Below are 18,837 nucleotides of genomic sequence, written 5' to 3' on the forward strand. Positions count from 1 at the left end.
ATAATATCATGGAAATAAATCTCTGACTACATCGTGTTCCTGTCACTGGTGCCATTGTCATGGATTCTTCTGCACGCCTCTCTGAGTCTTTGAGGCGAAACTGAATGGTATTCTGAGCATCACAAGATCAGGAAGCTCCTCTGACACTGGCTGCCAAGATTGTTTTTTACTGAGTGTTTTAAAATGCCAGCTGTTTTCAAAGTTTTTTTTCTTCTCTCTCCTTCAGACCAGCCAAGTGCTAGAAATTGTCTCCAGCCCAAGCCAGCGAGCAGGCAGTGGGGAGAAGAAGAATGTGGGCCACAGCTGTGAATTGTCTCCAGGCAGAGCAGATGCTGAGCCAGAGCCGGATGCCGTAGAGCAGAAGGCCGATGGCACAGAACACTGCTCGCTGCTCCAGAACCAACCCCAAGCAGAGCAGAAGGAACCAGGCCAGAAGCAGGAGCAGACAGAGGTTCCATCGGAGATCCCTGCTGAAGCACACGAGGGAAATGCTGGGAGTGAGGCCAATGTGCAAAAATCCCAAGCCGAGCTGGAAGCTCACTCTGGGGTCCAAGCCGTCCAGGAAGACAGTCAGAGCCAGGCTTCATCTGAAACCAGCCCTCAGATTTTGTCAGGGTCTCTGGACGAGGCTCATGAGGAAGATCTCCATCAATTCCAGCCAGAGCCCTGTCACCTGTCTCAAGCAAAGGCTTGTGTTCAGGCTCAAGTAGAGGTCCAAGACCAGAGCCTGCGAGAGGCCCAGGACCAAGGAGAGTTACCAGCCCAGGGGCTGATCCAAAAGGAGGGCCAAGACCAACCCTTTCAGCAAGTCCACGATCAGTCCGAGACAGAGATCGATGACCACACTCAAGAAGGGGCTTGTGACCAGGCTCATGAAGAAGTCTGTGATCAGATCCAAGCAGAAGTCTATGATCAGGGCCAAGCAGAGGCCCAACATCAGGTTCGCAATGAGGCCCAAAATTGGGCTAAGTTATACAACAGTACAGTCAATATAGTTTAGAAATACAGTTGTGTCAGCGTGAATTAATCAGTCTGATGGCCTGGTGGAAGAAGCTGTCCTGGAGCCTTTTGGTTCTGGCTTTAATGCTGCAGTACCATTTCCCAGATGGTAGCAGCTGGAACAGTTTGTGGTTGGGGTGACTCAGGTCTCCAATGATCCTTCGGGCCCTTTTTACACACCTGACCTTGTAAATGTCCTGAATCGTGGGAAGTTCACAACTACAGATGCGCTGGGCTGTCCGCACCACTCTCTGCACAGTCCTGTGATTAAGGGAAGTACAGTTCCCATACCAGGCAGTGATGCAGTCAGTCAGGATGCTCTCAATTGTGCCCCTGTAGAAAGTCCTTAGGATTTGGGGACTCATGCCAAACTTCCTCAACTGTCTGAGGTGAACGAGGTGCTGTTGTGCCTTTTTCACCACACAGCCGGTATGCACAGACCACGTGTGATCCTCAGTGATGTGTATGCCGAGGAACTTAAAGCTGTTCACCCTCTCAACCCCAGATCCATTGATGTCAATAGGGGTTAGCCTGTCTCCATTCCTCCTGTAGTCCACAACCAGCTCCTTTGTTTTTGCGACATTGAGGGAGAGGTTGTTTTCTCGACACCATGGTGTCAGGGTGATGACCTCTTCTCTGTGGGCTGCCTTGTTATTATTTGAGATCAGGCCAGTCAGTGTACAGAGAGTCTGTTCAGTGGTCCCATCACTGCTCGGCCTGAACCGGCCCCCTGATTGTAGTGGCTTGGCTGGGTTGAGAATGCAGTGTGGGGAGTGAACACCAGCTTACAGAACCACCAACCCGATCTGGGGCACAGGCCTTTGACAGCAGCTCGCCAGAGTCCTCCATCCTGGGCCAGTCTTTCAATCTGTTCCCAGGTGTGGCCCATCTTCTTGGCATATTCTTTCTCTCCCAGGGATGGAGCTTCTGTTGGGGATTCTGCAGCTCTGGGTTTTTAACCCCATGCCCAGGTGAGGGGGTGGTGGGAGTGAAAGCAGTTGGGAAAGCTCCATTCCCGCAAGGTAGAAGATTCCTGTGGCGTCGGAGAGTCAGAGAAAAATACAGCAGAGAAACAGGTCCATGCTGAGCCATTTTAAACAGTCTCTTCCCATCGACCTGCATCAGGATCATTGCCCTCCATATCCCCCACCATCCATGTACCTATCCAAACTTCTCTTAAACGTGGAAACTGAGCTCACACACACCACTTACACTGGCAGCTCGTTCCAAACTCTCCCCACCCTCTGAGTGAAAAAGTTGCCCTTCATGCTTCCAGGTGGCAAATCCAGTTACTGCTTTGCCTATCCTGAAAGGAACTGTCCGAGTTTTGAACAGATACCAGTGAGTCCCTTGCAATTATTTTCTGAGAACATTAAATTGATCCAACACCGTGCCTTTTCTTTAAAATATCTCAGTCAGGTTAGACTGAAATGTCTAGACAGAGCGGACATGGAGAGGATGTTTCTGAAAGTGGGAGAGTGGAGTACCAGACAGTGCAGCCTCAGAAATGAGGTTCGTCACTTCAGAACAGAGATGGGGAAGAATTTCTTCAGCCAGAGGGTGGTGAATCTGGAATTCATCGCCACAGGCGGCTGTGGAGGCCAAGTCATTGGGGATATTTAAAACCAGAATTTGTTAGGCTCTTGATTAGTCAGGGCATCAAAGGTTATGGCGAGAAGGCAGGAGAATGTGATTGAGGTTATAAATCAGCCATGATGGAATAGAAGGACGTCCCTTTAGAATGGCGACGAGGAGGAATTTCTTTAGCCAGAGGGTGGTGAATCTGTGAAATTCATCGCCACTGACGGCTGTGGAGGCCAAGTCGTTGGGTGTACTTAAAACGAAGGTTAAGAGGCTCTTGATTAGTAAGGGTGTCAGAGGTTACAGGGAGAAGGCAGAAGACTGGGGTTGAGATGGACAATAAATCAGCCATGAAGGAATGGTGGAGCAGACTTGGAGGGTCAAGTGGCCTAATTCTGTTGCTAAGATTTATGGTCTATCTACGAATAGGTTATGAGCTCAGCACAACATTGTGGACTGAATGGCCTGCAATATTCCGTGTTCTAAACCTTTCATCTATATTTCTGTTTTCTTCAGAATACCCAGTCGGAGATCTTCGAGGAACTTGACCAGAAGAGCACAATTATTGAGGAGGAAACCGAACCAGCAGACGCATGCAGCACGCTGCCGGCCGAAAGCACAGAGCAGAATGGGAGCTCGAGGCAATTCCACCCTGAGGTCCAGAGTCAGCCCTGGAGCGAAGGTGGCCCCGAGGCCCAGGCGTTCCCCCAGGGGGTACAAAAGGCAGCAAGAGAGACGCTGAGCACGGCGGGCAACCCGCACGCCGCCTCGCAGGTCATCCAGAAGTTGGCTAAGGTCCTGAAGTGCAACCACAACCAAGTGGGCCCAGCAAGCAGCCTGAATTATTCCGGACAGGCTGATGCCGCAGGGCACGCTAATGCCACGGAGGAGATTTCAAATGCGCCTTGGGATCAGCGTGATTCCTGTTGCAACTGCTGGGGTTACAGTAAGTGAAATACAACCTTTTAGCCTTCTAAACTCAAAATCTGGGTTTCCTCACTTTTTGCGACTCCACAGTTTGCGTTCTCAGTATTATTTGTTTATTCTTTGTATTTGCACAATTTGTCTTCTCTTGTACATTGGTTGCTTGTCAGTAATTGTGTGTACAGTACCTCTAAAAAAGTATTCGTCCCCCTTGGAAGTTTTCATGTTTTGTTGTTTTACAACACTGAATTATAGTGGATTCATGGCTGTTTTGACACTGATCAACAGAGAAAAACTCTTTTGTGTCCAAGTGAAAACAGATCTCTACAAAGTGATCTAAATTAATTACAGCTATAAAACACAGAACAATTGACTGCATAAATATTTTTCCCCTTTAAGTCGCTATTTAATAGGTGGATCTTTGGCAGCAATTACAGCCTTGAGCCTGTGTGGATAGGTCTCTATCAGCTTTGCACATCTGGACACTGCAAATTTTCCCCTTCCTTCTTTACAAAACTGCTCAAACTCTGCTAGACTGCATTGGGATTCCATGGGGCAACACCGTAGCGTAGTGGTTAATGCAATACTTTACAGTACCGGTGACCCCAGTTCAATTCCAGCCGTTGCCCGTAAAGAATTTGTATGTTCTCCCCATGACCGCGAAGTTTTCCTCCAGGTGCTCTGGTTTCTTTCCACAGCCCAAAGACCTACCAGTTGGTAGGTTGATTGGTCGTTGTAAAACTGTCCTGTGATTGGGCTGGGATTAAATCGGGGGATTACTGGGTGGCACAGCTCGAAGCAGCGGAAGGGTTTACTCCACACTGTGTGTTAATAACATAAAATAAATTAATTAATTAACTCAAAACATGCGGTTCCTCACTTTCAGGAACTCTACAGTTTGTGTTCTCGGTGTTATTTATTTATTTGTGTTTGTTTTTTGCATATTGGTTGCTTGTCAGTCTTTGTGTGTAGTTTTTCATTGATTCTGCTGCAGTTCGTTGTCCTACTGTGAATGCCCGCAAGAAAGTTCATCTCAGGGTAGTATAGGGTGGCGTATATGTACTTCAAACATAGATTTACTTTGAACTTTGAACCTTGAAGTAAGGGAAACATAACCTTCAGACCACATTCGGAGTATTGTCAGCTGTGGAAGCTCCTACCAAAATTCGGTTGCCCCCCCACGCCTAACCAACATCACCCGTCAGTTCCACGAAGGCATGGAAGGCTGCATCAACATGTGTGGTGAGTTGTCAGACCCATTTTCCATCAGCAATGGCATAAAACAGAGTTGTGTTCTGTCTCCTACTCTGTTTGGACCATTCTTCGCTGCTGTTCTTCAGGATGCCACATCAGACCTGAAGTCAGGGGTCTTCCTACAAACGAGGGCTGATGGCGGGCTCCTCAACCTCGCAAGATTGAGAACAAAAACAGAAGTCAGGGACATTGTGGCACATGAGTTACAGTTTGCTGATGACTGTGCACTGGTTGCCCACTCTCTCAAAGACTTACAGGAGATCACCAGTCGCTTTGCCAGTGCAGCCAAAAGCTTCGGACTGACAATCAGCCTGAAAAAGACAGAAGTTTTGAACCAACCAGCTCCTGGCTCAAGCTACAAAGAACCAACTGTCCTCATTGATGACACTCGTCTCAATGCTGTCAACCTGGGCAGCATAATAACATCCTCAGCTTCTCTGGATGCAGAGATTGAGTCAAGAACCAGAAAAGCCTGCTTTGCCTTTGGTCTGCTGAAAGATCGAGTTTGGTCACAGAACATCAGGTTGGCCACCAAGTGCAAGTTATACAGGGCCGTTGTCATATCAACCTTGTTATACAGATGTGAGACATGGTGCCCATATTAGAGACACTTACGCCAGCTTGACCAACTGCAGCAGTGTCACCTACGTTCTCTGATGAAGATCACCCGGCGAGATAAGGTCTCCAATACCGAGGTCCTCTCTCGAGCCGGAATGCCAGCCGTTTCAACCTTGGTGATGTCAGCCCAACTGCACTGGGCAGGACATGTTGTCAGAATGCCTGACGGAAGACTGTCCAAGGACATCTTGTACAACCAACTGTCCAGTGGTACCTGAAAACGAGGAGGCCAGCGACTACGGTACAGGGATGTTCTGCACAGGAGCCTCAGGAAAGCTGACATTGCCCCATCAACATGGGAGGGTTAGGGTTAAAATCGCTCACAGTGGAGGGACGCCATCAGAAAAGGTGTGGACGCTGCTGAGAACAAGCTCAACGAGGCAACAGAGGAAAGGCACAGGAAGCGCCACAATAGAGCTCCTGCCCCTGCTGCCCCTCCAGGCCTCACCTGCCAAGCATGTGGCAGGCAGTGCCCGTCAATGATCGGCCTGTACAGCCACTCCAGGACGCACATACCAAACCCCACTAACTGACTGAAAGGAACCGTCATCATCCTATGGGATGGATAGCCAGAGAGATTGTCAGCTGTTCTCAAGGTTCAAGATTCAAGTTCATTTATACGTGTACAGTACAGTGCAAAAGTCTATATGTACAGTGGTATGTAAAAGTTTGGGCACCCCGGTCAAAATTTCTGTTACTGTGAATAGCTAAGCGAATAAAAGATGAACTGATTTCCAAAAGGCATGAAGTTAAAGATGACACATTTCTTTAATATTTTAAGCAAGTTTACTTTTTTATTTCCATCTTTTACAGTTTCAAAATAACAAAAAAGGAAAAGGGTCTGAAGCAAAAGTTTGGGCACCCTGCATGGCAGTACTTAGTAACACCCCCTTTAGCAAGTATCACAGCTTGTAAACGCTTTCTGTAGCCAGCTAAGAGTCTTTCAGTTCTTGTTTGGGGGATTTTCACCTATTTTTCCTTGCAAAAGGCTTCTAGTTCTGTGAGATTCTTGGGCCGTCTTGCATCCACTGCTCTTTTGAGGTCTATCCACAGATTTTCAATGATGTTTAGGTCGGGGGACTGTGAGGGCCATGGCAAAACTTTCAGCTTACGCCTCTTGAGGTAGTCCATTGTGGATTTTGAGGTGTGTTTAGGTTCATTATCCTGTTGTAGAAGCCAACCTCTTTTCATCTTCAGCTTTTTTTTTACAGACGGTGTGGTCTGCTTCCAGAATTTGCTGGTATTTAATTGAATTTATTCTTCCCTCTTCCAGTGAAATGTTCCCCGTGCCACTGGCTGCAACTCAAGCCCAAAATATGATTGATCCACTCCAGTGCTTAACAGTTGGAGAGGGGTTCTTTTCATGAAATATGGCACTCTTTTTTCTCTAAACATACCTTTGCTTATTGCGGCCAATAAGTTCTATTTTAACTTCATCAGTCCACAGGACTTGTTTCCAAAATGCATTAGGGTTGTTTAGATGTTCCTTTGAACTTTTTGAATGGAACTTTTCTAGCTTTGACTAGCCTGACGAAGGGTCTCGGCCTGAAACGTCGACTGTACCTCTTCGTAGAGATGCTGCCTGGCCTGCTGCGTTCACCAGCAACTCTGAAGGTGAAAAGAGGATGGCTTCTACACCTCAAAATCCACAATGGACTACCTCAAGAGGCACAAGCTGAAGGTTTTTCCATGGCCCTCACAGTCAACTGACCTAAACATCATCAAAAATCTGTGGATAGACCTCAAAAGAGCAGTGCATGCAAGACGACCCAAGAATCTCACAGAACTAGAAGCCTTTTGCAAGGAAAAATGGGTGAAAATCCCCCAAACAAGAATTGAAAGACTCTTAGCTGGCTACAGAAAGCATTTACAAGCTGTGATACTTGCTAAAGGGGGTGTTACTAAGTACTGACGGTGCAGGGTGCCCAAACCTTTGCTTCGGGCCCTTTTCCTTTTTTTGTTATTTTGAAACTGTAAACGATGGAAATAAAAAAACTTTCTTGCCCAAAATATTAAAGAAATGTGTCGTCTTTAACTTTATGCCTTTTGGGAATCAGTTTATCTTTTACTTTCTTAGCTACTCACAGTAACAGAAATTTTGACCAGGGGTGCACAAACGTTTGCATACCACTGTGTGTGTGTGTGTGTGTGTGTGTGTGTGTGCGCGTATATATATATAATGCACGATTTAATCAATATTTTGATACTCCTTCACGTCCTGCACGTGTCCCCAAGGGGAAAAGCGCTGCCTTGCAAACAGATTTTAAATGTTTATTTAAACAATGTGCTCAGAAAACGAATTGCTGCGACTTCCCCTGTTTCTATCACAATTTATATTCCACGGTTAAAGGTCGGCCTCGGCCTGATTTTTGTTTTGGCTTCGTTTTGTTTTCTCTTTGGATGTCCTTAAACCAACTGAGGTATTTCAACCGGAGACAGATCCAGCAGGGTGAGGAACCAATCTAATTCCACGCGCAATGCGAGCCACAGTAGCAACTCGGCAGCAAACTGCACCGAAGAAAATGGTACGCCAACACGTAGTGCTTTAACTGCGAGCACGGGGGAAGCCGCTGACCACCTTCAACGGCCAAAAGTAATCAAAGACCGTGAAGGAACGTAGAACGTAGCACAGGGACAAGCCTTTCGGCCCACAGTGCTTTACCAAACCAATTTAATGACCCATGAAATGGTGGACTAAGTTAACCTTTCCTGCCTTCTATTTTTCTCGCTTTCGTGTGTCTATCTGAACGTCTCTTAAAGGTCCCTAATGCATCTGCCTCTACCACCGCCCCAGGCAGCGCATTTCAGTCACCCACCACTCTCTGTGTGAAAAAGAAATCGACCCCCTCACACCTCCTTTGAAATTGCACTCCCTCCCCACCTTAAATGCAAGCCTTCTGCTATTAGACACTGGGAGAAATACACTGTCGGTCTAATCCATCTATGCCTCTCACAATCTTATAAACCTCTGTCAGATCGCCCCTCAGCCCCCGCCATTCCAACCCTGAACACCACAAAACAGGCCACACAGCAGCAACCGAAGCCCCGTTCGCCCCCCTCCCTCCCACCCAATGTAGCATGCTTGGCAAAGAAACCCTGAACACCACAAAACAGGCGACAACAGGCGACCAACAACAGCAGCAACCAAAGCCCCGTTCCCCCCCCCCCACCCAATGTAGCATGCTTGGCAAAGAAACCCTGAACACCACAAAACAGGCCACAACAGGCGACCAACAACAGCAGCAACTGAAGCCCCGTTCCCCCACTCCCACCCAATGTAGCATGCTTGGCAAAGAAACCCTGAACACCACAAAACAGGCCACAACAGGCGACCAACAACAGCAGCAACTGAAGCCCCGTTCCCCTCCCTCCCACCCAATGTAGCATGCTCGGCAAAGAAACCCTGAACACCACAAAACAGACCACAACAGGCGACCAACAACAGCAGCAACTGAAGCCCCATTCCCCCCCCCCCACCCAATGTAGCATGCTTGGCAAAGAAACCCTGAACACCACAAAACAGGCCACAACAGGCGACCAACAACAGCAGCAACTGAAGCCCCGTTCCCCCCCCTCCCACCCAATGTAGCATGCTCGGCAAAGAAACCCTGAACACCACAAAACATACCGCGACAGGCGACCAACAACAGCAGCAACTGAAGCCCCGTTCCCCCCCCACCCAATGTAGCATGCTTGGCAAAGAAACCCTGAACACCACAAAACAGACCACAACAGGCGACCAACAACAGCAGCAACTGAAGCCCCGTTCCCCCCCCCCACCCAATGTAGCATGCTTGGCAAAGAAACCCTGAACACCACAAAACAGGCCACAACAGGCGACCAACAACAGCAGCAACTGAAGCCCCGTTCCCCCCCCTCCCACCCAATGTAGCATGCTTGGCAAAGAAACCCTAAACACCACAAAACAGACCGCAACAGGCGACCAACAACAGCAGCAACTGAAGCCCCGTTCCCCCCCCCCACCCAATGTAGCATGCTTGGCAAAGAAACCCTGAACACCACAAAACAGGCCACAACAGGCGACCAACAACAGCAGCAACTGAAGCCCCGTTCCCCCCCCCCCACCCAATGTAGCATGCTCGGCAAAGAAACCCTGAACACCACAAAACAGGCCACAACAGGCGACCAACAACAGCAGCAACTGAAGCCCTGTTCCCCCCCCCCCACCCAATGTAGCATGCTCGGCAAAGAAACCCTAAACACCACAAAACAGACCACAACAGGTGACCAACAACAGCAGCAACTGAAGCCCCGTTCCCCCCTCCCACCCAATGTAGCATGCTTGGCAAAGAAACCCTGAACACCACAAAACAGGCCACAACAGGCGACCAACAACAGCAGCAACTGAAGCCCCATTCCCCCCCCTCCCACCCAATGTAGCATGCTTGGCAAAGCAACCCTGAACACCACAAAACAGACCACAACAGGCGACCCACAACAGCAGCAACCAAAGCCCCGTTCCCCCACCCCACCCAATGTAGCATGCTTGGCAAAGAAACCCTGAACACCACAAAACAGACCACAACAGGCGACCAACAACAGCAGCAACTGAAGCCCCGTTCCCAGCCCCCACCCAATGTAGCATGCTTGGCAAAGAAACCCTGAACACCACAAAACAGACCGCGACAGGCGACCAACAACAGCAGCAACTGAAGCCCCGTTCCCCCCTCCTCCCTCCCACCCAATGTAGCATGCTTGGCAAAGCAACCCTGAACACCACAAAACAGACCACAACAGGCGACCAACAACAGCAGCAACTGAAGCCCCGTTCTCCCCCCCCCCCCCCCCAATGTAGCAGGCTCGGCAAAGAAACCCTGAACACCACAAAACATACCGCGACAGGCGACCAACAACAGCAGCAACTGAAGCCCCGTTCCCCCCCCTCCCTCCCAATGTAGCATGCTTGGCAAAGAAACCCTGAACACCACAAAACAGGCCACAACAGGCGACCAACAACAGCAGCAACTGAAGCCCCGTTCCCCCCCCTCCCACCCAATGTAGCATGCTTGGCAAAGAAACCCTGAACACCACAAAACAGGCCACAACAGGCGACCAACAACAGCAGCAACCGAAGCCCCGTTCCCCCCCCCCACCCAATGTAGCATGCTCGGCAAAGCAACCCTGAACACCACAAAACAGACCACAACAGGCGACCAACAACAGCAGCAACTGAAGCCCCGTTCCCCCCCCCCCACCCACCCAATGTAGCATGCTTGGCAAAGAAACCCTGAACACCACAAAACAGGCCACAACAGGCGACCAACAACAGCAGCAACCAAAGCCCCGTTCCCCCCCCCCCCAATGTAGCATGCTCGGCAAAGAAACCCTGAACACCACAAAACAGGCCACAACAGGCGACCAACAACAGCAGCAACTGAAGCCCCGTTCCCCCCCCCCACCCAATGTAGCATGCTTGGCAAAGAAACCCTGAACACCACAAAACAGGCCACAACAGGCGACCAACAACAGCAGCAACTGAAGCCCCGTTCCCCCCCCCCCACCCAATGTAGCATGCTTGGCAAAGAAACCCTGAACACCACAAAACAGGCCACAACAGGCGACCAACAACAGCAGCAACTGAAGCCCCGTTCTCCCCCTCCCCACCCAATGTAGCATGCTCGGCAAAGAAACCCTGAACACCACAAAACAGGCCACAACAGGCGACCAACAACAGCAGCAACCAACGTCCCGTTCCCCCCCCTCCCTCCCACCCAATGTAGCATGCTCGGCAAAGAAACCCTGAACACCACAAAACAGGCCACAACAGGCGACCAACAACAGCAGCAACTGAAGCCCCGTTCCCCCCCCCCACCCAATGTAGCATGCTTGGCAAAGAAACCCTGAACACCACAAAACAGGCCACAACAGGCGACCAACAACAGCAGCAACTGAAGCCCCGTTCCCCCCCCCCCACCCAATGTAGCATGCTTGGCAAAGAAACCCTGAACACCACAAAACAGGCCACAACAGGCGACCAACAACAGCAGCAACTGAAGCCCCGTTCCCCCCCTCCCTCCCACCCAATGTAGCATGCTTGGCAAAGAAACCCTGAACACCACAAAACAGGCCACAACAGGCGACCAACAACAGCAGCAACTGAAGCCCCGTTCCCCCCCTCCCACCCAATGTAGCATGCTTGGCAAAGAAACCCTGAACACCACAAAACAGGCCACAACAGGCGACCAACAACAGCAGCAACTGAAGCCCCGTTCCCCCCCCCCACCCAATGTAGCATGCTCGGCAAAGAAACCCTGAACACCACAAAACAGACCACAACAGGCGACCAACAACAGCAGCAACTGAAGCCCCGTTCCCCCCCCCCCCACCCAATGTAGCATGCTTGGCAAAGAAACCCTGAACACCACAAAACAGGCCACAACAGGCGACCAACAACAGCAGCAACTGAAGCCCCGTCCCCCCCCCCACCCAATGTAGCATGCTTGGCAAAGAAACCCTGAACACCACAAAACAGGCCACAACAGGCGACCAACAACAGCAGCAACTGAAGCCCCGTTCCCCCCCCCCCACCCAATGTAGCATGCTTGGCAAAGAAACCCTGAACACCACAAAACAGGCCACAACAGGCGACCAACAACAGCAGCAACTGAAGCCCCGTTCCCCCCCCCCCCCACCCAATGTAGCATGCTTGGCAAAGAAACCCTGAACACCACAAAACAGGCCACAACAGGCGACCAACAACAGCAGCAACTGAAGCCCCGTTCCCCCCCCCCCACCCAATGTAGCATGCTTGGCAAAGAAACCCTGAACACCACAAAACAGGCCACAACAGGCGACCAACAACAGCAGCAACTGAAGCCCCGTTCCCCCCCCCCCCACCCAATGTAGCATGCTTGGCAAAGAAACCCTGAACACCACAAAACAGGCCACAACAGGCGACCAACAACAGCAGCAACTGAAGCCCCGTTCCCCCCCCCCCACCCAATGTAGCATGCTTGGCAAAGAAACCCTGAACACCACAAAACAGGCCACAACAGGCGACCAACAACAGCAGCAACTGAAGCCCCGTTCCCCCCCCCCCACCCAATGTAGCATGCTTGGCAAAGAAACCCTGAACACCACAAAACAGGCCACAACAGGCGACCAACAACAGCAGCAACTGAAGCCCCGTTCCCCCCCCCCCCACCCAATGTAGCATGCTTGGCAAAGAAACCCTGAACACCACAAAACAGGCCACAACAGGCGACCAACAACAGCAGCAACTGAAGCCCCGTTCCCCCCCTCCCACCCAATGTAGCATGCTTGGCAAAGAAACCCTGAACACCACAAAACAGGCCACAACAGGCGACCAACAACAGCAGCAACTGAAGCCCCGTTCCCCCCCCTCCCACCCAATGTAGCATGCTTGGCAAAGAAACCCTGAACACCACAAAACAGGCCACAACAGGCGACCAACAACAGCAGCAACTGAAGCCCCATTCCCCCCCCGCCCCACCCAATGTAGCATGCTTGGCAAAGAAACCCTGAACACCACAAAACAGGCCACAACAGGCGACCAACAACAGCAGCAACTGAAGCCCCGTTCCCCCCCCCCACCCAATGTAGCATGCTTGGCAAAGAAACCCTGAACACCACAAAACAGGCCACAACAGGCGACCAACAACAGCAGCAACTGAAGCCCCGTTCCCCCCCCCCACCCAATGTAGCATGCTCGGCAAAGAAACCCTGAACACCACAAAACAGGCCACAACAGGCGACCAACAACAGCAGCAACTGAAGCCCCGTTCCCCCCCCCCACCCAATGTAGCATGCTTGGCAAAGAAACCCTGAACACCACAAAACAGGCCACAACAGGCGACCAACAACAGCAGCAACTGAAGCCCCGTTCCCCCCCTCCCACCCAATGTAGCATGCTTGGCAAAGAAACCCTGAACACCACAAAACAGGCCACAACAGGCGACCAACAACAGCAGCAACTGAGCCCCGTTCCCCCCCCCCCCACCCAATGTAGCATGCTTGGCAAAGAAACCCTGAACACCACAAAACAGGCCACAACAGGCGACCAACAACAGCAGCAACTGAAGCCCCGTTCCCCCCCCCCCCCCCAATGTAGCATGCTTGGCAAAGAAACCCTGAACACCACAAAACAGGCCACAACAGGCGACCAACAACAGCAGCAACTGAAGCCCCGTTCCCCCCCCCCACCCAATGTAGCATGCTTGGCAAAGAAACCCTGAACACCACAAAACAGGCCACAACAGGCGACCAACAACAGCAGCAACTGAAGCCCCGTTCCCCCCCCCCCCCCCAATGTAGCATGCTGGCAAAGAAACCCTGAACACCACAAAACAGGCCACAACAGGCGACCAACAACAGCAGCAACTGAAGCCCCGTTCCCCCCCCCCCACCCAATGTAGCATGCTTGGCAAAGAAACCCTGAACACCACAAAACAGGCCACAACAGGCGACCAACAACAGCAGCAACTGAAGCCCCGTTCCCCCCCCCCACCCAATGTAGCATGCTTGGCAAAGAAACCCTGAACACCACAAAACAGGCCACAACAGGCGACCAACAACAGCAGCAACTGAAGCCCCGTTCCCCCCCTCCCCCCACCCAATGTAGCATGCTTGGCAAAGAAACCCTGAACACCACAAAACAGGCCACAACAGGCGACCAACAACAGCAGCAACTGAAGCCCCGTTCCCCCCCCCCACCCAATGTAGCATGCTTGGCAAAGAAACCCTGAACACCACAAAACAGGCCACAACAGGCGACCAACAACAGCAGCAACTGAAGCCCCGTTCCCCCCCCCCACCCAATGTAGCATGCTCGGCAAAGAAACCCTGAACACCACAAAACATACCGCGACAGGCGACCAACAACAGCAGCAACTGAAGCCCCGTTCCCCCCCCCCACCCAATGTAGCATGCTTGGCAAAGAAACCCTGAACACCACAAAACAGGCCACAACAGGCGACCAACAACAGCAGCAACTGAAGCCCCGTTCCCCCCCTCCCACCCAATGTAGCATGCTTGGCAAAGAAACCCTGAACACCACAAAACAGGCCACAACAGGCGACCAACAACAGCAGCAACTGAAGCCCCGTTCCCCCCCCCCACCCAATGTAGCATGCTTGGCAAAGAAACCCTGAACACCACAAAACAGGCCACAACAGGCGACCAACAACAGCAGCAACTGAAGCCCCGTTCCCCCCCCCCCACCCAATGTAGCATGCTTGGCAAAGAAACCCTGAACACCACAAAACAGGCCACAACAGGCGACCAACAACAGCAGCAACTGAAGCCCCGTTCCCCCCCCCCCCACCCAATGTAGCATGCTTGGCAAAGAAACCCTGAACACCACAAAACAGGCCACAACAGGCGACCAACAACAGCAGCAACTGAAGCCCCGTTCCCCCCCCCCCCACCCAATGTAGCATGCTTGGCAAAGAAACCCTGAACACCACAAAACAGGCCACAACAGGCGACCAACAACAGCAGCAACTGAAGCCCCGTTCCCCCCCCCCCCACCCAATGTAGCATGCTTGGCAAAGAAACCCTGAACACCACAAAACAGGCCACAACAGGCGACCAACAACAGCAGCAACTGAAGCCCCGTTCCCCCCCTCCCACCCAATGTAGCATGCTTGGCAAAGAAACCCTGAACACCACAAAACAGGCCACAACAGGCGACCAACAACAGCAGCAACTGAAGCCCCGTTCCCCCCCTCCCTCCCACCCAATGTAGCATGCTTGGCAAAGAAACCCTGAACACCACAAAACAGGCCACAACAGGCGACCAACAACAGCAGCAACTGAAGCCCCGTTCCCCCCCCCCCCCCCAATGTAGCATGCTTGGCAAAGAAACCCTGAACACCACAAAACAGGCCACAACAGGCGACCAACAACAGCAGCAACTGAAGCCCCGTTCCCCCCCCCCCACCCAATGTAGCATGCTTGGCAAAGAAACCCTGAACACCACAAAACAGGCCACAACAGGCGACCAACAACAGCAGCAACTGAAGCCCCGTTCCCCCCCCCCCCACCCAATGTAGCATGCTTGGCAAAGAAACCCTGAACACCACAAAACAGGCCACAACAGGCGACCAACAACAGCAGCAACTGAAGCCCCGTTCCCCCCCCCCCCACCCAATGTAGCATGCTTGGCAAAGAAACCCTGAACACCACAAAACAGGCCACAACAGGCGACCAACAACAGCAGCAACTGAAGCCCCGTTCCCCCCCCCCCACCCAATGTAGCATGCTTGGCAAAGAAACCCTGAACACCACAAAACAGGCCACAACAGGCGACCAACAACAGCAGCAACTGAAGCCCCGTTCCCCCCCTCCCACCCAATGTAGCATGCTTGGCAAAGAAACCCTGAACACCACAAAACAGGCCACAACAGGCGACCAACAACAGCAGCAACTGAAGCCCCGTTCCCCCCCCCCCCCACCCAATGTAGCATGCTCGGCAAAGAAACCCTGAACACCACAAAACAGACCACAACAGGCGACCAACAACAGCAGCAACTGAAGCCCCATTCCCCCCCCGCCCCACCCAATGTAGCATGCTTGGCAAAGAAACCCTGAACACCACAAAACAGGCCACAACAGGCGACCAACAACAGCAGCAACTGAAGCCCCGTTTCCCCCCCCCCCACCCAATGTAGCATGCTTGGCAAAGAAACCCTGAACACCACAAAACAGGCCACAACAGGCGACCAACAACAGCAGCAACTGAAGCCCCGTTCCCCCCCCTCCCACCCAATGTAGCATGCTTGGCAAAGAAACCCTGAACACCACAAAACAGGCCACAACAGGCGACCAACAACAGCAGCAACTGAAGCCCCGTTCCCCCCCCCACCCAATGTAGCATGCTTGGCAAAGAAACCCTGAACACCACAAAACAGACCACAACAGGCGACCAACAACAGCAGCAACTGAAGCCCTGTTCCCCCCCCTCCCTCCCACCCAATGTAGCATGCTTGGCAAAGAAACCCTGAACACCATAAAACAGGCCACAACAGGCGACCAACAACAGCAGCAACTGAAGCCCCGTTCCTCCCCCTCCCACCCAATGTAGCATGCTTGGCAAAGAAACCCTGAACACCACAAAACAGGCCACAACAGGCGACCAACAACAGCAGCAACTGAAGCCCCGTTCCCCCCCCCCCCCCCAATGTAGCATGCTCGGCAAAGAAACCCTGAACACCACAAAACATACCGCGACAGGCGACCAACAACAGCAGCAACTGAAGCCCCGTTCCCCCCCCCCCCACCCAATGTAGCATGCTTGGCAAAGAAACCCTGAACACCACAAAACAGGCCACAACAGGCGACCAACAACAGCAGCAACTGAAGCCCCGTTCCCCACCCTCCCACCCAATGTAGCATGCTTGGCAAAGAAACCCTGAACACCACAAAACAGGCCACAACAGGCGACCAACAACAGCAGCAACTGAAGCCCCGTTCCCCCCCCTCCCTCCCACCCACTGTAGCATGCTTGGCAAAGAAACCCTGAACACCACAAAACAGGCCACAACAGGCGACCAACAACAGCAGCAACTGAAGCCCCGTTCCCCCCCCTCCCTCCCACCCAATGTAGCATGCTTGGCAAAGAAACCCTGAACACCACAAAACAGGCCACAACAGGCGACCAACAACAGCAGCAACTGAAGCCCCGTTCCCCCCCCCCCACCCAATGTAGCATGCTTGGCAAAGAAACCCTGAACACCACAAAACAGGCCACAACAGGCGACCAACAACAGCAGCAACTGAAGCCCCGTTCCCCCCCCCCCACCCAATGTAGCATGCTTGGCAAAGAAACCCTGAACACCACAAAACAGGCCACAACAGGCGACCAACAACAGCAGCAACTGAAGCCCCGTTCCCCCCCCCCCACCCAATGTAGCATGCTTGGCAAAGAAACCCTGAACACCACAAAACAGGCCACAACAGGCGACCAACAACAGCAGCAACTGAAGCCCCGTTCCCCCCCCCCCACCCAATGTAGCATGCTTGGCAAAGAAACCCTGAACACCACAAAACAGGCCACAACAGGCGACCAACAACAGCAGCAACTGAAGCCCCGTTCCCCCCCCTCCCACCCAATGTAGCATGCTTGGCAAAGAAACCCTGAACACCACAAAACAGGCCACAACAGGCGACCAACAACAGCAGCAACTGAAGTCCCGTTCCCCCCCCTCCCTCCCACCCAATGTAGCATACTCGGCAAAGAAACCCTGAACACCACAAAACAGGCCACAACAGGCGACCAACAACAGCAGCAACTGAAGCCCCATTCCCCCCCCGCCCCACCCAATGTAGCATGCTTGGCAAAGAAACCCTGAACACCACAAAACAGGCCACAACAGGCGACCAACAACAGCAGCAACTGAAGCCCCGTTCCCCCCCCCCCCACCCAATGTAGCATGCTTGGCAAAGAAACCCTGAACACCACAAAACAGGCCACAACAGGCGACCAACAACAGCAGCAACTGAAGCCCCGTTCCCCCCCCCCCACCCAATGTAGCATGCTTGGCAAAGAAACCCTGAACACCACAAAACAGGCCACAACAGGCGACCAACAACAGCAGCAACTGAAGCCCCGTTCCCCCCCCCCCACCCAATGTAGCATGCTTGGCAAAGAAACCCTGAACACCACAAAACAGGCCACAACAGGCGACCAACAACAGCAGCAACTGAAGCCCCGTTCCCCCCCCCCCACCCAATGTAGCATGCTTGGCAAAGAAACCCTGAACACCACAAAACAGGCCACAACAGGCGACCAACAACAGCAGCAACTGAAGCCCTGTTCCCCCCCCTCCCTCCCACCCAATGTAGCATGCTTGGCAAAGAAACCCTGAACACCACAAAACAGGCCACAACAGGCGACCAACAACAGCAGCAACTGAAGCCCCGTTCCCCCCCCCCCCACCCAATGTAGCATGCTTGGCAAAGAAACCCTGAACACCACAAAACAGGCCACAACAGGCGACCAACAACAGCAGCAACTGAAGCCCCGTTCCCCCCCTCCCACCCAATGTAGCATGCTTGGCAAAGAAACCCTGAACACCACAAAACAGGCCACAACAGGCGACCAACAACAGCAGCAACTGAAGCCCCGTTCCCCTCCCTCCCACCCAATGTAGCATGCTCGGCAAAGAAACCCTGAACACCACAAAACAGACCACAACAGGCGACCAACAACAGCAGCAACTGAAGCCCCATTCCCCCCCCGCCCCACCCAATGTAGCATGCTTGGCAAAGAAACCCTGAACACCACAAAACAGGCCACAACAGGCGACCAACAACAGCAGCAACTGAAGCCCCGTTCCCCCCCTCCCACCCAATGTAGCATGCTTGGCAAAGGAACCCTGAACACCACAAAACAGGCCACAACAGGCGACCAACAACAGCAGCAACTGAAGCCCCGTTCCCCCCCCTCCCACCCAATGTAGCATGCTTGGCAAAGAAACC

General features: G+C 52.4%; 1 protein-coding gene across 1 annotated transcript in view; it reads left to right on the plus strand.

Moving 5' to 3' along the window:
• The window catches only part of LOC134340208 (tubulin polyglutamylase ttll6-like), a 73,604-nt gene extending 70,070 nt beyond the window's left edge, over positions 1 to 3,534 (plus strand). The window contains exons 12-13 of the mRNA XM_063037184.1: positions 227 to 940; positions 3,097 to 3,534. Coding sequence (XP_062893254.1) covers positions 227 to 940; positions 3,097 to 3,534 — 1,152 coding nt within the window. The remainder of the gene's footprint in view (positions 1 to 226; positions 941 to 3,096) is intronic.
• Positions 3,535 to 18,837: the final 15,303 nt, after the last annotated feature.

The sequence above is a fragment of the Mobula hypostoma genome, chromosome X1 (genome assembly GCF_963921235.1).
Source record: "Mobula hypostoma chromosome X1, sMobHyp1.1, whole genome shotgun sequence".
Taxonomy (NCBI): domain Eukaryota; kingdom Metazoa; phylum Chordata; class Chondrichthyes; order Myliobatiformes; family Myliobatidae; genus Mobula; species Mobula hypostoma.